The sequence below is a fragment of the Enhydra lutris genome, unplaced genomic scaffold, assembly GCF_002288905.1.
Source record: "Enhydra lutris kenyoni isolate GAN:26980312 unplaced genomic scaffold, ASM228890v2 scaffoldscaffold21, whole genome shotgun sequence".
NCBI classification, from domain to species: Eukaryota; Metazoa; Chordata; class Mammalia; order Carnivora; family Mustelidae; genus Enhydra; species Enhydra lutris.
Genome location: NW_019154105.1, coordinates 37,424,500 through 37,437,851, shown reverse-complemented (window position 1 = coordinate 37,437,851; position 13,352 = coordinate 37,424,500). Strand labels below are relative to the sequence as shown.

Here is a 13,352-nt window from a genome sequence, read left to right as displayed (position 1 = left end):
AAGAGAGATATATTTGATCTTTGTCCCCTTTCCTGGCACAGAGCTCCTAAACCCCTTGGAATTTCCTGTGAAGAGAGCCAGAAAAGTGTTCTTTTGTCATGTTAATGAAGTGACTTTTGGAAAGGCCCTCGGTCACCTAAGAAAGGAGATTGGTTGCCAGGGAACTAACCACGTGATCAGTGGATAGGAAACCTTCAGTCCTACCCCCTGACCTCCAGGGTTGGGGGTTGGGGTTTGAGTGGAGAGAGGCACTGAAGTTTGAGTTCAGTCCCTAGGGGCCAAGGATTTAATTGATCGTGTTGAGGTAACGAAGCCTCCATTGAAAACCCACATGGCAGGGTTTGGAGAGCTTCTGGGTTGGTGAGCCCTTGGGACATGCCAGGACAGTGGCGCTCAGAGAAAGTGTGCACGTTGCTGCACTTTCTCCACACCTCACCCTGTGCATCTCTCTCATTTGGCTGTTCCTGAGTTACAGTCCTTTCTACTACACCAGTCATCTAGGAAGTGAAATGTTACTCTGAGTTCTGTGAGCCACTCTAGCGTATTAATGGAACCCAAGGACGGGGTGAGGAGAACCTGTGGCTGGTGGGTCAGAAACCCAAGAGGCAACTTGGCCTTGTGATTGCCATGGGAAGAGTGTGTGGGGGCCACGGTCTTGTGTGAGTGAGCTCCTAACTTGTGGGGTCTGAGAGTATCTCCAGGTCAGTCGTGTCCCAACTGAGGTGACTTGTCGGACACCCAGCTGGTGTCAGAGATTGCTTGGTGGTGTGGGGAAAAAAAAAACAAACCCATCTTGTCATTGGTGTCAGGATCGTGGCTGCCCTGTGGTTCTGATTAACTTGAAGCCACGTTGTTTCCTTGTGCAACAATGGCCCTGTTTTTAGCCAGGTCTTGTGGGGGAGAGGACCAGGCTGGTGAGTGAGGTCATGCTTTTGCATGCTTCCCCCCCCTTGCCTCCACATCGGAGCTGGTGGAGCACAGCCAAGCAGGTACAGCTCCTCTGGAATCCTCAGGAGATTTTGCTGTCCTTGCTTCTTTCTCCTCGTCAAAGGAGGGACGTGGCAGGAGAGTCGGCCAGCAGTGTTGGGGGCGTCTTGCAGGGGTGGGGGTGATTACGGTCAGACTTAGGAGGGGGGCAACTCTTCCAGTTTCTGGTCCCCCCATCTCTCTTCAAGTCCTCCCTTAGTGTCTCAGGAAAACAGATTAAATCATCCTTTTAAAGCTACAAGAAAACAGCAGTCTTGGATTTTCTATAGATCCTGTTTAGATCGCCACGATCCTACTTGGAAAACCCATCGATCTTCACAGAGCAACCATATCTTTTTATTTTTATTTTATTTTTTATATTTTATTTTTTATTTTATATTATATTTTATTTATATTTTATTTTTTTCCTTTTATTCATTTGTTCACTCATCCATTCATGTAATCTCTATACCCAATGTGGGACTCGAACTCCTGACCCTGAGATCAAGAGTCACATGCTTTTCTGACTGAACCATTCAGATATCCCTCATACTTTTTTTTTTTTTTTTTTTTTTTTTTTAAATAAGGGATCTAGCACTTTGGAAGTAGTTCTCAATCCTGGCTGATAGCCAGACTCACCTGTTAGGGTAGGAACCCACATACATCCACTCTTCCAAGCTTTAAGTAAAGTGAGAGGTCACTCTGGCCAAGTACATTTGGCTGACGCATTGTGCTTGGTTGGGTGGAGTTGTGATAATTGGGTGTCCCTTCTTGAAGAAGCCCCAGCTCGTTCAGTCCTTATTGTCTCACAACTGGCTCTCTTCATGCATTTATGGACCTGCCTGCCCTTTGAGGTCCCTGAGAATTCGACTCTGCCCCCACAGGGCCAGTTTGTCCACCCTCCTCCCCCACCTACCCCTTGGCACCACTGGTAACTCTGATAGACGATCAGGGCTGGGAACCATCAGCACCTTGGAGCATTGACTGTTTTGTCTGTAGGGGTTCTCAATTCCAACTGAAAGAGAAGCACTAGGGAGCTTTTAAAAATAACCAATCCCTGGTCTATGTACAGTCCTTCCCTGGGGGAATAGACAGTTTCTTGGGGGGAAGGATACTTTTTTTCAGATGGGAGGGGGTGTGGTGTTTCAATGAAAATTGTATTATTTGAATGTGGAATCAGTAGATTGTCTGATGTTAAGTTTCCTTTTAATAAAATTCCAAATTATAACAGAATTGCTTCCTACATTGTGACTTGCAAGGTACATGATGGCAGTGAATTAAAATAAGACCCTTCTATGGACATTGGGGAGGGTGTGTGCTATGGTGAGTGCTGTGAAGTGTGTAAAGCTGGCAATTCACAGACCTGTACCCCTGGGACTAAAAATACATTATATGTTTATTAAAAAATTAAAAAAAAATAAGACCCTTCTGTATTTCTTAAACTATTTGGTGTTGGAGCCCCGCCTGTTACTGCCTGTCAAGTGTGTTCAATGGAAAGATCTTTGTGTTCCCATGAAATGAATGCTTTCTGCCCATTCCTGGATCAGGCAGTAGAGCTCTGGGGCGGAGGGAGACCTCTGTGTGTCTAAAGGGTATGTAAGTTCAAACCAGGTTCCGATGAGCCTCCGCCCCTATGTGTATATATGGAGAATTGGATCCAGGGTAAAACAATGAAGACGATGTCCCTATCTCACCTTCCAGCACACTCTCCCATTGTAACGGTTAGATCCAGAATTTGACCCAACTTTAATTCTTTGTGTGTGTGTGCGCACAAGCTCTAGAAGTGTGATTTTTATTCTCCTAAATTTAATCTAATTTTTTTGCCTCCCCATCTCTTGCCCAACTGACAGAAAATTTACCTCGGTTGGGAGTAATTTAGGTTTCTTTCATCAGTTTTGGGTTCCCTTAATCCTCATCCCAGAGTTGCTTCTAAATCCTGGGCATTTTCATAGAGCTCAATCTGGGAATTGGAGTGATGGAGTATGGAGTATGGTGACGTCCTGGTGACATTTGTCCTGGACCCAGCTTGTCCCACTTGTCCTTAGCTCTCTATCCACTGCCATCTAACTGTGTTGTTGCCTAGGAACCCTCCAGGTCTCCCTCTAGCTGAGCTAGTGCTCATCATCCCCGGACGCTGGACAGTTTCAGCTGTTCTCTCAAGGGTCTGTTGGCCAGAAGCTCATTTTAAACCCCACGTCAATGACTCTCATATACTAGTGCATCTCAGACGCAAATGTGCACACTGGCCGTCCAGAATCACGGTAAAATGAAAGTTCTGACTCTGTAGGTCTGGGTTAGGGAAGGGCCTGAGATTCTGCATTTCTAACAAATTGCCAGAGGCTGACCAGGCGCTGGTTTAGTAGCAAGGTTGCGGAGGACAGGGGAGTCCTGAGCGTTAATCTCTCTATCTTCTACTTGCTGGGGGTAGGGGGTGGGGTGGGGAGGGGAGTGATTTGCTAACAGGGAAGGATCTGGTTAAATGGCTGCAAATGCCCTCCCCCTTTTTTAGCTTTAAATTTTTTTTAAGGTTTTTTTTTTTTTACGTAAACTCTACCCACAACGTGGAGCTCGAGCTCACAACCCCAAGACCAAGAATCGCATGCTCTACCCACTGAACCAGCCAGGTGCCCCTGGTCTCAATTTCTTTAGAAGAAATCAATCAAACACTGCTTAAAAGCACAAAGAAGCTCCTTAAGATGGTCCAAAGGCCGTTTTCAATTACCTAGATACGCTCTGTTAGAATGTTGTTGGAACTCTTGGCTTTCCCCATACACCCTACCTGCAAGGGGAAACGAGATGACATCTCCCTCGCCCCCACCATCCTCTCCTCTTGGCAGTCTTGCCTGTGTGTAATCCCCCTTGCCTTGTGCATGGACTGGACTTCCTTCCTCGCCTTTTAACGAATAGAAATCAGCAGAAGTTTGGGGCTGTCACTTCTGAGATGAGTTTATGAAATGATTGATGTCTTTTGTGGACACATGCTCTTTCTTGGATCGTTTCTGCTGGGGCATTCGAACTTCCATTTTATGAGCAGCCCTGTGGAGAGGACCATGTGATGCCACAGAAACCAAAGTCCTCAGTCCAACAGCCTGCAAGGAGCTCACTGTGTGAGTGAGCTTGGAAGATGGAGATGGCTGCGGCCCCAGCTAACAGCTTGAACCCAGCCTCAAGAAACAGGTCAGGCCAGAGAAGCCAGCCGAGAGGCTTCTGGATCTCTGACCCACAGACACTTGTGTTTTAAGCTTCACAGTTTTGGGGTAATTTGTTATGTGGCAATAGATGATAATACCCACCTAACTCAGATGCCAGACATTTGGAGATCATTAAAACATTCTGTTGGCCTATCTGAAAATGAGGCACAACATAACAAAAGGAAACAGAAGCAAAATTCTTGCGCCCGGGTTGCTGATGGGCATGATGAACCCAGTGAGTGGCTAGATGTCACGCAATGTATTTACACATTGGCTGTTAGACCTTTGGACATTTTTTTCCCCAACGTAGAACTCCAGGGTGCTTTGAGTTAGAAACTTACCTTAACCTTTGTAGCTATAAGCTGACTACGCTGTCTTATCATCCTGCCTTGGGAGAGAAGACAACTCTCGAAATCAAAATCTCTCACGTGGCTGAAAGCTGCCGGCTGACAGGAGCTGGAGCTACTCCCCCCAACCCCCAATAGCTTAGTTTTCTGACTCCAAGAAAACCACCTTTGATTATATAAAGGTATTAGGGGCTGGGGAAACACTAGTCCTTTTGTTACCAACAATCTCAGAGCGTTTAGAAAGAAAGGCTGTGGGGGTGGGGGTAACCCCGGGTAAGTTGGGCGGGCTTTGTGTTAGCTCAACTCGGGGCCTTCTGACACAGGAATTCCTAGTTTTCGGAAAGTTGTCGGACTCCTCCTCCGGGAGCTGCGCAGCCGGGGGCACCCCGGAGGAGGGCGACCCCCGAGAGTCCCAACTTCCCGCCCCGAGCCCGGAGTGGGAGGGGGGCGGGGGGGCGGGGTCGGCGGCTCTCCCTCCCCTCCCCTCCCCTCCCCTTCCCCGCGCTCTCCCCACCCACTTCCCTTTCTCGGCTGGCCGGGCCGCCCCGCGGGCGCGACCTCTCCCGGCCGTGACGAGCTGGGAGGAGCCCGCCGCCGCCGGGGGAGCCATGCCCGCGCCCCGCCGCGCCCCGAGCCCGCCCGCGGCGACCCGCCGTCTCCCCGGTCCGCGGCGGGAGTGAGCGGGAGCGACCGGCGAGAAGCCGCCGCCCGGCCCGCGATGTCACCATTGTTCAGCTGGGTGGCCAAGGTAGGCGGCGTCGGGGCAGCGTCGGGCCGGCGCCCGTTACCGGAGCGGACGGGCGCTGGGAGCCCGCGTCCCCGCGGGCGCCGTTCTGGGCACCTCTGTAACCGTCGGGCCGTGAGGGGGTCCGGAGCGCTGGGAGCGCCCCCCGCTCGGGGTGGGGGGGGCGGGGGTCTGACCGTGCCGGGACTGCCCGCCGCGGGGGACGTCCCGCGGCCAGGGGACGGCGACCGGAGGGTGGCGGGCGCCGCCGGAGTCCTTTCCCGGGCGGCTCTCATTCATTAGTCGGCCGAGCGGGCCAGGTGGCGTCACGCCCATTTCACGGATGGGAAGAGCGAGGCCCGACGCCCGGCCCCAGGTGTTCGCCCCTGGAGGCCGGCTGCTTCTCTTCCCCGCGCAGCCCACCGAACGCAGAGCTGCGTGTTGCCGCGCGGCGGGACCGTGTGTGGCGTGCTCCCTGACACAGGGTCGTGCCTGGTGGCCTGGGATAGGGTGCTGCGGGGGCCGAAAGGCTGGACTTGGTGCACGCAGAGGGTATTTGTCCTTTGTCTTAAACTCCCCGATTTCAGAGGGTGCGGTGGTGCGAGTTTTGAATGTAAATTATATTTCCATGAAGTTTTATTTTCCGAACATGAGCGCTTTCAGAATAACGGAGCCTTACAAAGCCCTGCCAGTTTCACGACTGCTGGAACGGAGGGACTGGAGTAGCTCTCTAGAGTTCCCACCAGTTGGAGGACGTGGAATTATTTTTATACCTCCCGGAGTACCAGGCATTTGGGTGATTTGAATGATGCCTCCCTCGCAGCCTCTAAAAGGCCGGTAGGACCCCAGGGCACTTTTCTCACACCCAGTGGCGTTTCGCAGGTTGAGTAATAAACTCTTATTGGAAGAACCCGTTAGCCATTATGTGACCCTTTACAAATAGTAATTAGGTGGTGGTTCCATCTGCTAATTACACAGTGCTTTTAGACTGCTGGTTTTATAATAAATACCTGTCCTTCAGCCAAATAAAGCTTTGACTATCAATTAGTGCTAATAAAATGGAGACACAGAAACCAGATTATCAGGCACTGTATCCTATCTTCTCATCCTCACCAGAATTTTCACTTCCTGAAACACAGCGGGTGGTAAATGAAAAAGTTTTGAGTCGCAGTTTTGTATTGAAAAAGAATGATATGCCCGGATTTCCTGGTTTGATGTGATAGCTGATTAGCTTTTATAAATAATGCTAAATTAAAAAATGATGTGAGGTGGTTTAAGAAGTAATTCAGGGTGTGTTGTCTGATTATATTTTATTTTAGGTTGAGGATTTGAGTCTACTTGTATACTCTTATACTTTATATCATAAGGCCAAAGGGAGAAACCAAAAAAACTAGACTTACTGTTTGAAGTCTAAATAAACAAAACCCCAAATACTTATTGTTCATACTGTTTTATGGTTTTATTTACTTTTCCAAAACCTATTTAATAAAGATTTTTTCACTATAGGAGTGAGGTGGACTTTTGCTCACGTTGGCCTAGGGGATGACAGTGAAAACACCAGACCAAAGTTTCATTAAAAAAAAAAAAAAAACACACAAACTCAAAAAACAAAACTGTAAGGACTTCTACAAGGATTGTCAGCTTTCTCCAACTGGTAATACTTTTGAAAAGGTTATTTAAATGAAATGTATGTTGATAACTTCATCTAAATTCTGAATCATGTTATTCCAAAGTTATTTAAACTGCAAAACAAGAAAACTATGAAACGTTTTTGGAACACATTTATCAGTTGTCAGGAGAAAGTGCAGTTATTTTATATTTCATTCCTGTTAGGTGGTGTGCGATTATAAATTGGATCCTGAAATTGATTTTTATAGAGAATATCTTCTGTGAGATTTTAGAATATGAAATTATTTGAAAGTTCATTTCTTGGGGCTGTAGATGATAAGAGTGACTTTCTAGGGAACCTGATTTGGTTTACTGTTAAGAGATAAGGCATCAACATGGTTAGCATTATAAACTAGGGAATATTTTACTTTATTTTATTTTTTTTAAGATTTTATTTATTTATTTGACAGAGAAAGAGATCACAAGTAGGCCGAGAGGCAGGCAGAGAGAGAGAGAGGAGGGGAAGCAGGCTCCCTGCTGAGCAGAGAGCCCAGTGCGGGGCTCCTGAGCCGAAGGCAGAGGCTTAACCCACTGAGCCACCCAGGTGCCCCTAAACTAGGGAATATTTTTTTTTTTTAAAGATTTTATTTATTTATTTGACAGAGAGAAATCACAAGTAAGCAGAGAGGCAGGCAGAGAGAGAGGAGGAAGCAGGCTCCCTGCTGAGCAGAAAGCCCGATGTGGGGCTCGAACCCAGGACCTGGGATCATGACCTGAACCGAAGGCAGCGGCTTAACCCACTGAGCCACCCAGGCGCCCCAAAACTAGGGAATATTTTAAAGGCAGAAACAGGAGTTGCAAATAGGACACACAGTGTGCATAATCCCAAAGTACAGTTATATTTGACTTTAGAATGAGCCTTCAAGAGCACATCAATGAATATGAGCACACACCTCACACAAACACTACATCTAATTGCTATTCTACTTTGACCTTTGCAAACTGGCTCCACACCTGGTTGGGAGAGGGAAAGGGGCGTGGACATGGCTTGGTGCAGATGGATACCTGAACAGAAATTTGTTTTTCTTGGGTGCCGCATTAATATTGTGTAAATATTGACTATAGAGTGTGAGGAATAGAGCCCAAACAGAGAATTCTATGTTAAAAAAAAATTAAGATGCACTTTCTTTTATGCTGGACATGGCCTTGGAACAGTAAGGCAGGTGCGCATTGTATTACAAATGGGACAGGTTTTACAGAGGTGAGATTCCTTGGTTAGTCTCTCATTGGGACACGTGTGTTTTCCCATAGATTGCTAATAAAAACAAATTTCTCAGGCATCGTGATTTTTATACTAAACCCACAGATGTCGCAATCACCTGGCAGTTTTGAGTATTTCTGTTGATCACTTCTGTGCCTCCCATGCATCAGTTAGTGAAACCTGCTACAGAACCACCAGGTAACTTTCTGAATTTATTTGGATTCGCACCTGCCTGTAAAGATACTGGCTAAGATTATTGCTAGTATCCCAAAGTAGTGGATTTTCAATATATATGTTATTCAGTCAGGTAAAAAGGAAAATGAGCCTAAGTATATCCACGACTGCTGTGTTCTCAAATTCAAGTGCAGTTTCATGCAGTTGATGCCTTGTATTTTTTTCCATTGCTCGTGTACTCACCAGATGTTATTGGGCACCTTTTTTGTACCAGGTACTGTGGATGCCCTGAAGGAGTTAGTTCAGTTTGCACATAGGCTTATCCTTTATTTATTATTATTATTTTTAAAAAAGATTTTATTTATTTATTTAATATAATTTATTATTTTTTAAACAGATTTTTGTTTATTTGACAGATGACAAGTAGGTAAAGAGGCAGGCAGAGAGAGAGGAGGAAGCAGACTCCCCGCTGAGCAGGGAGCCCGATGCGGATTTTGATCCCAGGACCCCAGGATCATGACCCGAGCCAAAGGCAGAGACTTAACCCACTGAGCCACCCAGGGGCCCCATTTATATTTATTTATTTGACAGAGAGTCAGAGGGAGAGGGAAGCGGCTCCCCGCTGATCAGAGAGCCCGATATAGGGCTCAATCCCAGGACCCTGAGATCATAACCTGAGCTGAAGGCAGAGGCTTAACCCACTGAGCCACCCAGGCACCCCTATTTATTACTTTTTAAAAGATTTTATTTGTCAGAGTACGAGCAAGTGAGCACACAAGCAGAGGGAGTGGCAGGCAGAGGGAGAAGCAGCCTTCCTGCTAAGCAAGGAGCCCCAATGTCCAAGACCCTGGGATCATGACTCCAGCCAAAGGCAGACGCTTAACCGACTGAGCCACCCAGGTGTCCCAAGACTTATCCTTTAGAAAGTGTACACACTGGGGGCACCTGGCTGGCTTAGTGGGTAGAGTATGTGACTCTTGATCTCAGGGTTGTGAGCTGGAGCCCCATGTTAGGTGTAGAGATTACTTACAAGTCAAATCTTTAAAAAAAATTTTTTTTTAAATTTTTAAAATAGTCGCTAACATTTTATGTGAAACCAGGTTTTTCATATTTTGGCTTTGCTGAAAACAAAGGTTATGAGCTACTATTCATTCAGCAAGTCATTTCAGAATTGGTTCTGCACAGATACTTACTGCGCACCTAGTATATACCCGCTCCTGTTTGAGGAGCTGGAGATACAGCAATGACTAAGGCAGACCAGCTCCCTTCTTTCCTGGAGCTCGGGTCCTGGATGGGGGAGACTGTGCAGAAGCCAGCAAACAGACGAACAAGGTAGTTTCAGGGGGTGGTAAGTGCTAGGGAGAAAAGTAAGCAAGATTCTTCGTGGAGAGTGATGAGGGGCTGGGCTGGCAAGGAGGTGGCAGTCCCCCCCGCCGCCCCGGGGGGACAGAACTGCAGAGACCAGGGCCTGGAGGTGGCTCAGGTGGGCACGTTAGAGCAGTGGGGAGAAGGCAGGTGTGACTGCCATCTGGCGAGCGGGGCGAGCTGTGGGCCCTGAGTTGGGGAGGGGCCTTCTGGGCCAGGCCCTTTAGGGCTCTGCAGGCCCAGGACCGGGTTTGGCTTGGCTTCAAGTGCAGAGGGAGCCATTGGAGGGTGTGAACTTGAGGAACGCTGTGGGCTGATGTGTACGTGGGGCGGAAGCAGAGAGACACTTAGGCTGTTGTGTTTTGGGCAGGGGTGACAGGGCTAGCTTGGACTTTGGTAGTAAGGAGGGGACACCTGTGGAGACATCACTGTTCTTTATCTTCTGAAATGAGGTGACTGGGTGGCTTTGCTATCGCGTTCATCTGAGACTGGTGCAAATGACCGAGAAACTAATTACGTCTATGTTGAGTACAACTTGCCCTTGGTTGGCTGCCTCTGAAGAGCAGGGCTTTCCGGCCCAGTTGTGTCCTGATGCCAGTGTGGTTTGTTTACCTTTGCCATTTCCTGCAGACCGGAGCAGCCCATTTTGCGAGCCTCTGGCCAGCTGGGCTGCCCTGGCGAGGGCCACCTGGCAGCCTTCTGGAAGGCGCACATCTTCCCACACCTGGTGCTTAGGCAACGGGGTCCTCTGCTTCCCGGGGTGGAGTCCGTTGCATGTGGTGCGTCCTAGGTTCATGTGATGAATTATTTAAAAATATAATTTTTTTTTCCGGGAGACTTCTATTATGTTTAATTAGTGAGTGTTTGAGTTTAATAAAGAGGGGCGGACTCCTTGTCCTAATCAGACCATTCCTTGACTTTGAAAAATGTGCTGCCTCTGCTAAGCGAAGCTGGGGTAGCCGGGATCAGGATTTGGGCAGGGTTCCCATGAGGCCCATTTGCCCGCCTGGGGCAGCAGGCTCTCTGGGGGAGCTCCGGTTGCTTAGAGTAACAACACCATGGGCACAGGTTGATTTTATGAAAAGAGAAGGGAGAAAAACAGGAGTAGAAACCCTGCCTCATCCACAACACAGCAGGGAGCTCAGAGCAGATCTCATAATGACCAAAAAGCACATTAGTTTTTTCTCCCCCAAAATTCCCTAAACTGATCTTAACCTATATATGTGTCTGCCTTGGTCTGTCCCTGACTATCTAAACCTGTCCCATCCTTCACGCCTGAAGCATCTTGAGTATTCATTCATTCATTCCTCGGATGCATATACTATCCCGGAAGAAAAGAGCTCCCAAGCATGTCCTCTCCCAGGACGATAGCCCGCTGGCCATGGGGGAGTAGGGAGTGGCACTTGCGCTAGGGACGGTCACGGTGTGCCAGGTGATTAGAGGGGCAGGTGCAGAGGCCTGGTGGCACCGTGGAGAAACCTTAGTCCCAGGCTGCCAGCGAGGCCACCTGGGGAATCCGTTGTAGCGAGCAGGAGAGGAGGAGACCGGACAGGTGAGCAGCGCCTGAATGCACGTGGCAGGCAGACCCCTTCATAGAGGCTGGCGTTGGATCCCGGGGGGTGGGGGGGTGAGGGGTGGGGGGTGGGCCCTAGGGACCAAAGCTTATCTTTCCCCAAATTCCCGTAGCCATGTAGTCCATTCTGTATGATGCCTCGTGTTGTGGTTGATTCTTTTGTCTCCTCTACTGGTCTCTAAGCTCTGGAAAAGCACGGGTGGTTGCCAAGGTCGTCTGTGCTGTGCACACAGACCACTTGGCATCTTGTTAAAATACAGCTCTGCTCTAGTAAGTCCGGGTGAAACCCCAAATCCTGCGTTTGCAACAGGCTCCCAGGTAATGCAGATGACCTGGGGACTGCACTTCGCATAGCAAGGTTCTCTCTGTTTTCTGTTATACCTACCATTCGAGGAGTTGCTTATAGTTTATGGAACAAATGCCATGATTTCAGAGTAGTCACTTTTATCTGGGAAGATGATAGTGGAAATAGTGTCCCATGAAATAAAACCTAGAAAAATTAACCTTGAAATTGGGTGTCTGGGGAGTAAGAGTGGAAGGAAGATTTTGCATTGCATACTCGTACACCCTTTTTAAAAAGTCAGCATTTTATGTATTAACTATTCAGTTTATCAAATTTAAAAAACGTTTTGGCCTTTTCTCTTTTTCAATGTATTTAGCTTTACCCCGGCTACCATTAGGATATTATAATAGACTAGGATCAGATTATTATTGAAAAATTAACTCAAATTGCCTTCCTGTCTTTTCTTTTTTTTAAATAGACTTAATTTTTAAGAGCAGTTTAAAGTTCACAGCAAAATTGAGCAGCAGGTACAGAGAGTTCTCGTACACCCTCTGTTCCTACACATGCGTAGATAGCCTTTCCCATTATCAATATCTCCAACCATTTGTTACGGTTGACGGACCTGCACTGACATATTTTCTCGGAAAGTCCCAAGTGCATGCTACAGTTCATTCCTGGTGTTGTGCATTCTGTGCATTTGGGCAAAGGTATAATGGCATGTATTTTTACTACCATACAGAATAGTTTCACTGCCCGAAAAATCCCCTGTACTCTGCCTGTTCCTCTTGTCCTCCCTCCCCACCTCCTGTCAACCACTGTTCTTTATAGTTTTGCCTTTTCCAGAATGTCCTATAGCTGGAATCATGAAGTACATATCCTCTTCAGACTGGCTTCTTTCACTTAGTAATGTACATTTAAGTTTCTTCTGTATCTTTTCATGACTTGATTGCTCATTATAGCTCTGAACAACATTCCATTGTCTAGATGGAATCGCCTAGAAGGGCATCAGTTGCTTTCAAGGTTTGGCAGGTATGAATAAAGCTGTAAACGTTTTTGTGTAGCCTTTTTTGTGGGTGTAAGTTTCCAGCTCCCTTCAGTTGGGCTGGTGACATCAAGAAGAATGATTGCTGGATTATATGGTAAGAATATGTCTAGTTTTGTAAGAAGCTGCCAAAGTGTCTTCTAAACTGGGTGTATAATTTTTGCATTCCCATCAGCAGTGCATGAGAGTTCCTGTTGCTCCACATCCTCGTTAATGTTTGGTGTTGTCAGTGTTTCAGGTTGTGGCTGTTTCAGTGGGTATGTAATGGTATCTCATTGTTGCTTTAATTTCTGTTTCCCTGATGACATAATGTAGAGGCCCCCCCCTTCCTTTTGATTTTTTTTTTTTAAGATTTTATTTATTTATTTGACAGGCAGAGATCACAAGTAGGCAGAGAGGCACGCAGAGAGAGAGAAGGAAGCAGGCTCCCTGCTGAGTAGAGAGCCCAATGCGGGGCTCGATCCCAGGACCCTGCGATCATGACCTGAGCCAAAGGCAGAGGCTTTAACCCACTGAGCCACCCAGGCGCCCCCTTCCTTTTGATTTTTGACTTTTAAGCAGTAGAAATAATAAATTTGTGCTTTTGAATTTTATTTCATAATATGTGGTGGTATTTACTAAATATATAATAAAGTTATAGAAAAACAAAAATTTTAATGGTTATATTTGTGTATCTATAGTTAAGTATCTTTGACTTTTCCATTATTTCTGTTCCTTCTGATTTTGCTATTGGGAGCATGAAATAGCTGTTTACATCATTTTGTTAGGTTTAAAGAAAAGACTTGATGGAAAAAATTTCCTTAGTCTTTATGTACTTT

General features: G+C 47.0%; 1 protein-coding gene across 7 annotated transcripts in view; it reads left to right on the top strand.

The window, feature by feature from the left end:
• The window catches only part of LOC111149365 (TBC1 domain family member 1), a 230,476-nt gene that overhangs the window by 72,142 nt on the left and 144,982 nt on the right, over positions 1 to 13,352 (top strand). Inside the window, exon 1 of one of the 7 annotated variants that reach the window (XM_022506378.1) lies at positions 5,202 to 5,252. The exons of the other annotated variants lie outside the window; for them this stretch is intronic. Within the exon in view, the coding sequence (XP_022362086.1) occupies positions 5,223 to 5,252 (30 nt within the window). The 5' untranslated portion in view covers positions 5,202 to 5,222. Of the gene's footprint in view, positions 1 to 5,201; positions 5,253 to 13,352 lie in introns of those variants that run through there. 7 annotated transcript variants of the gene reach the window in all.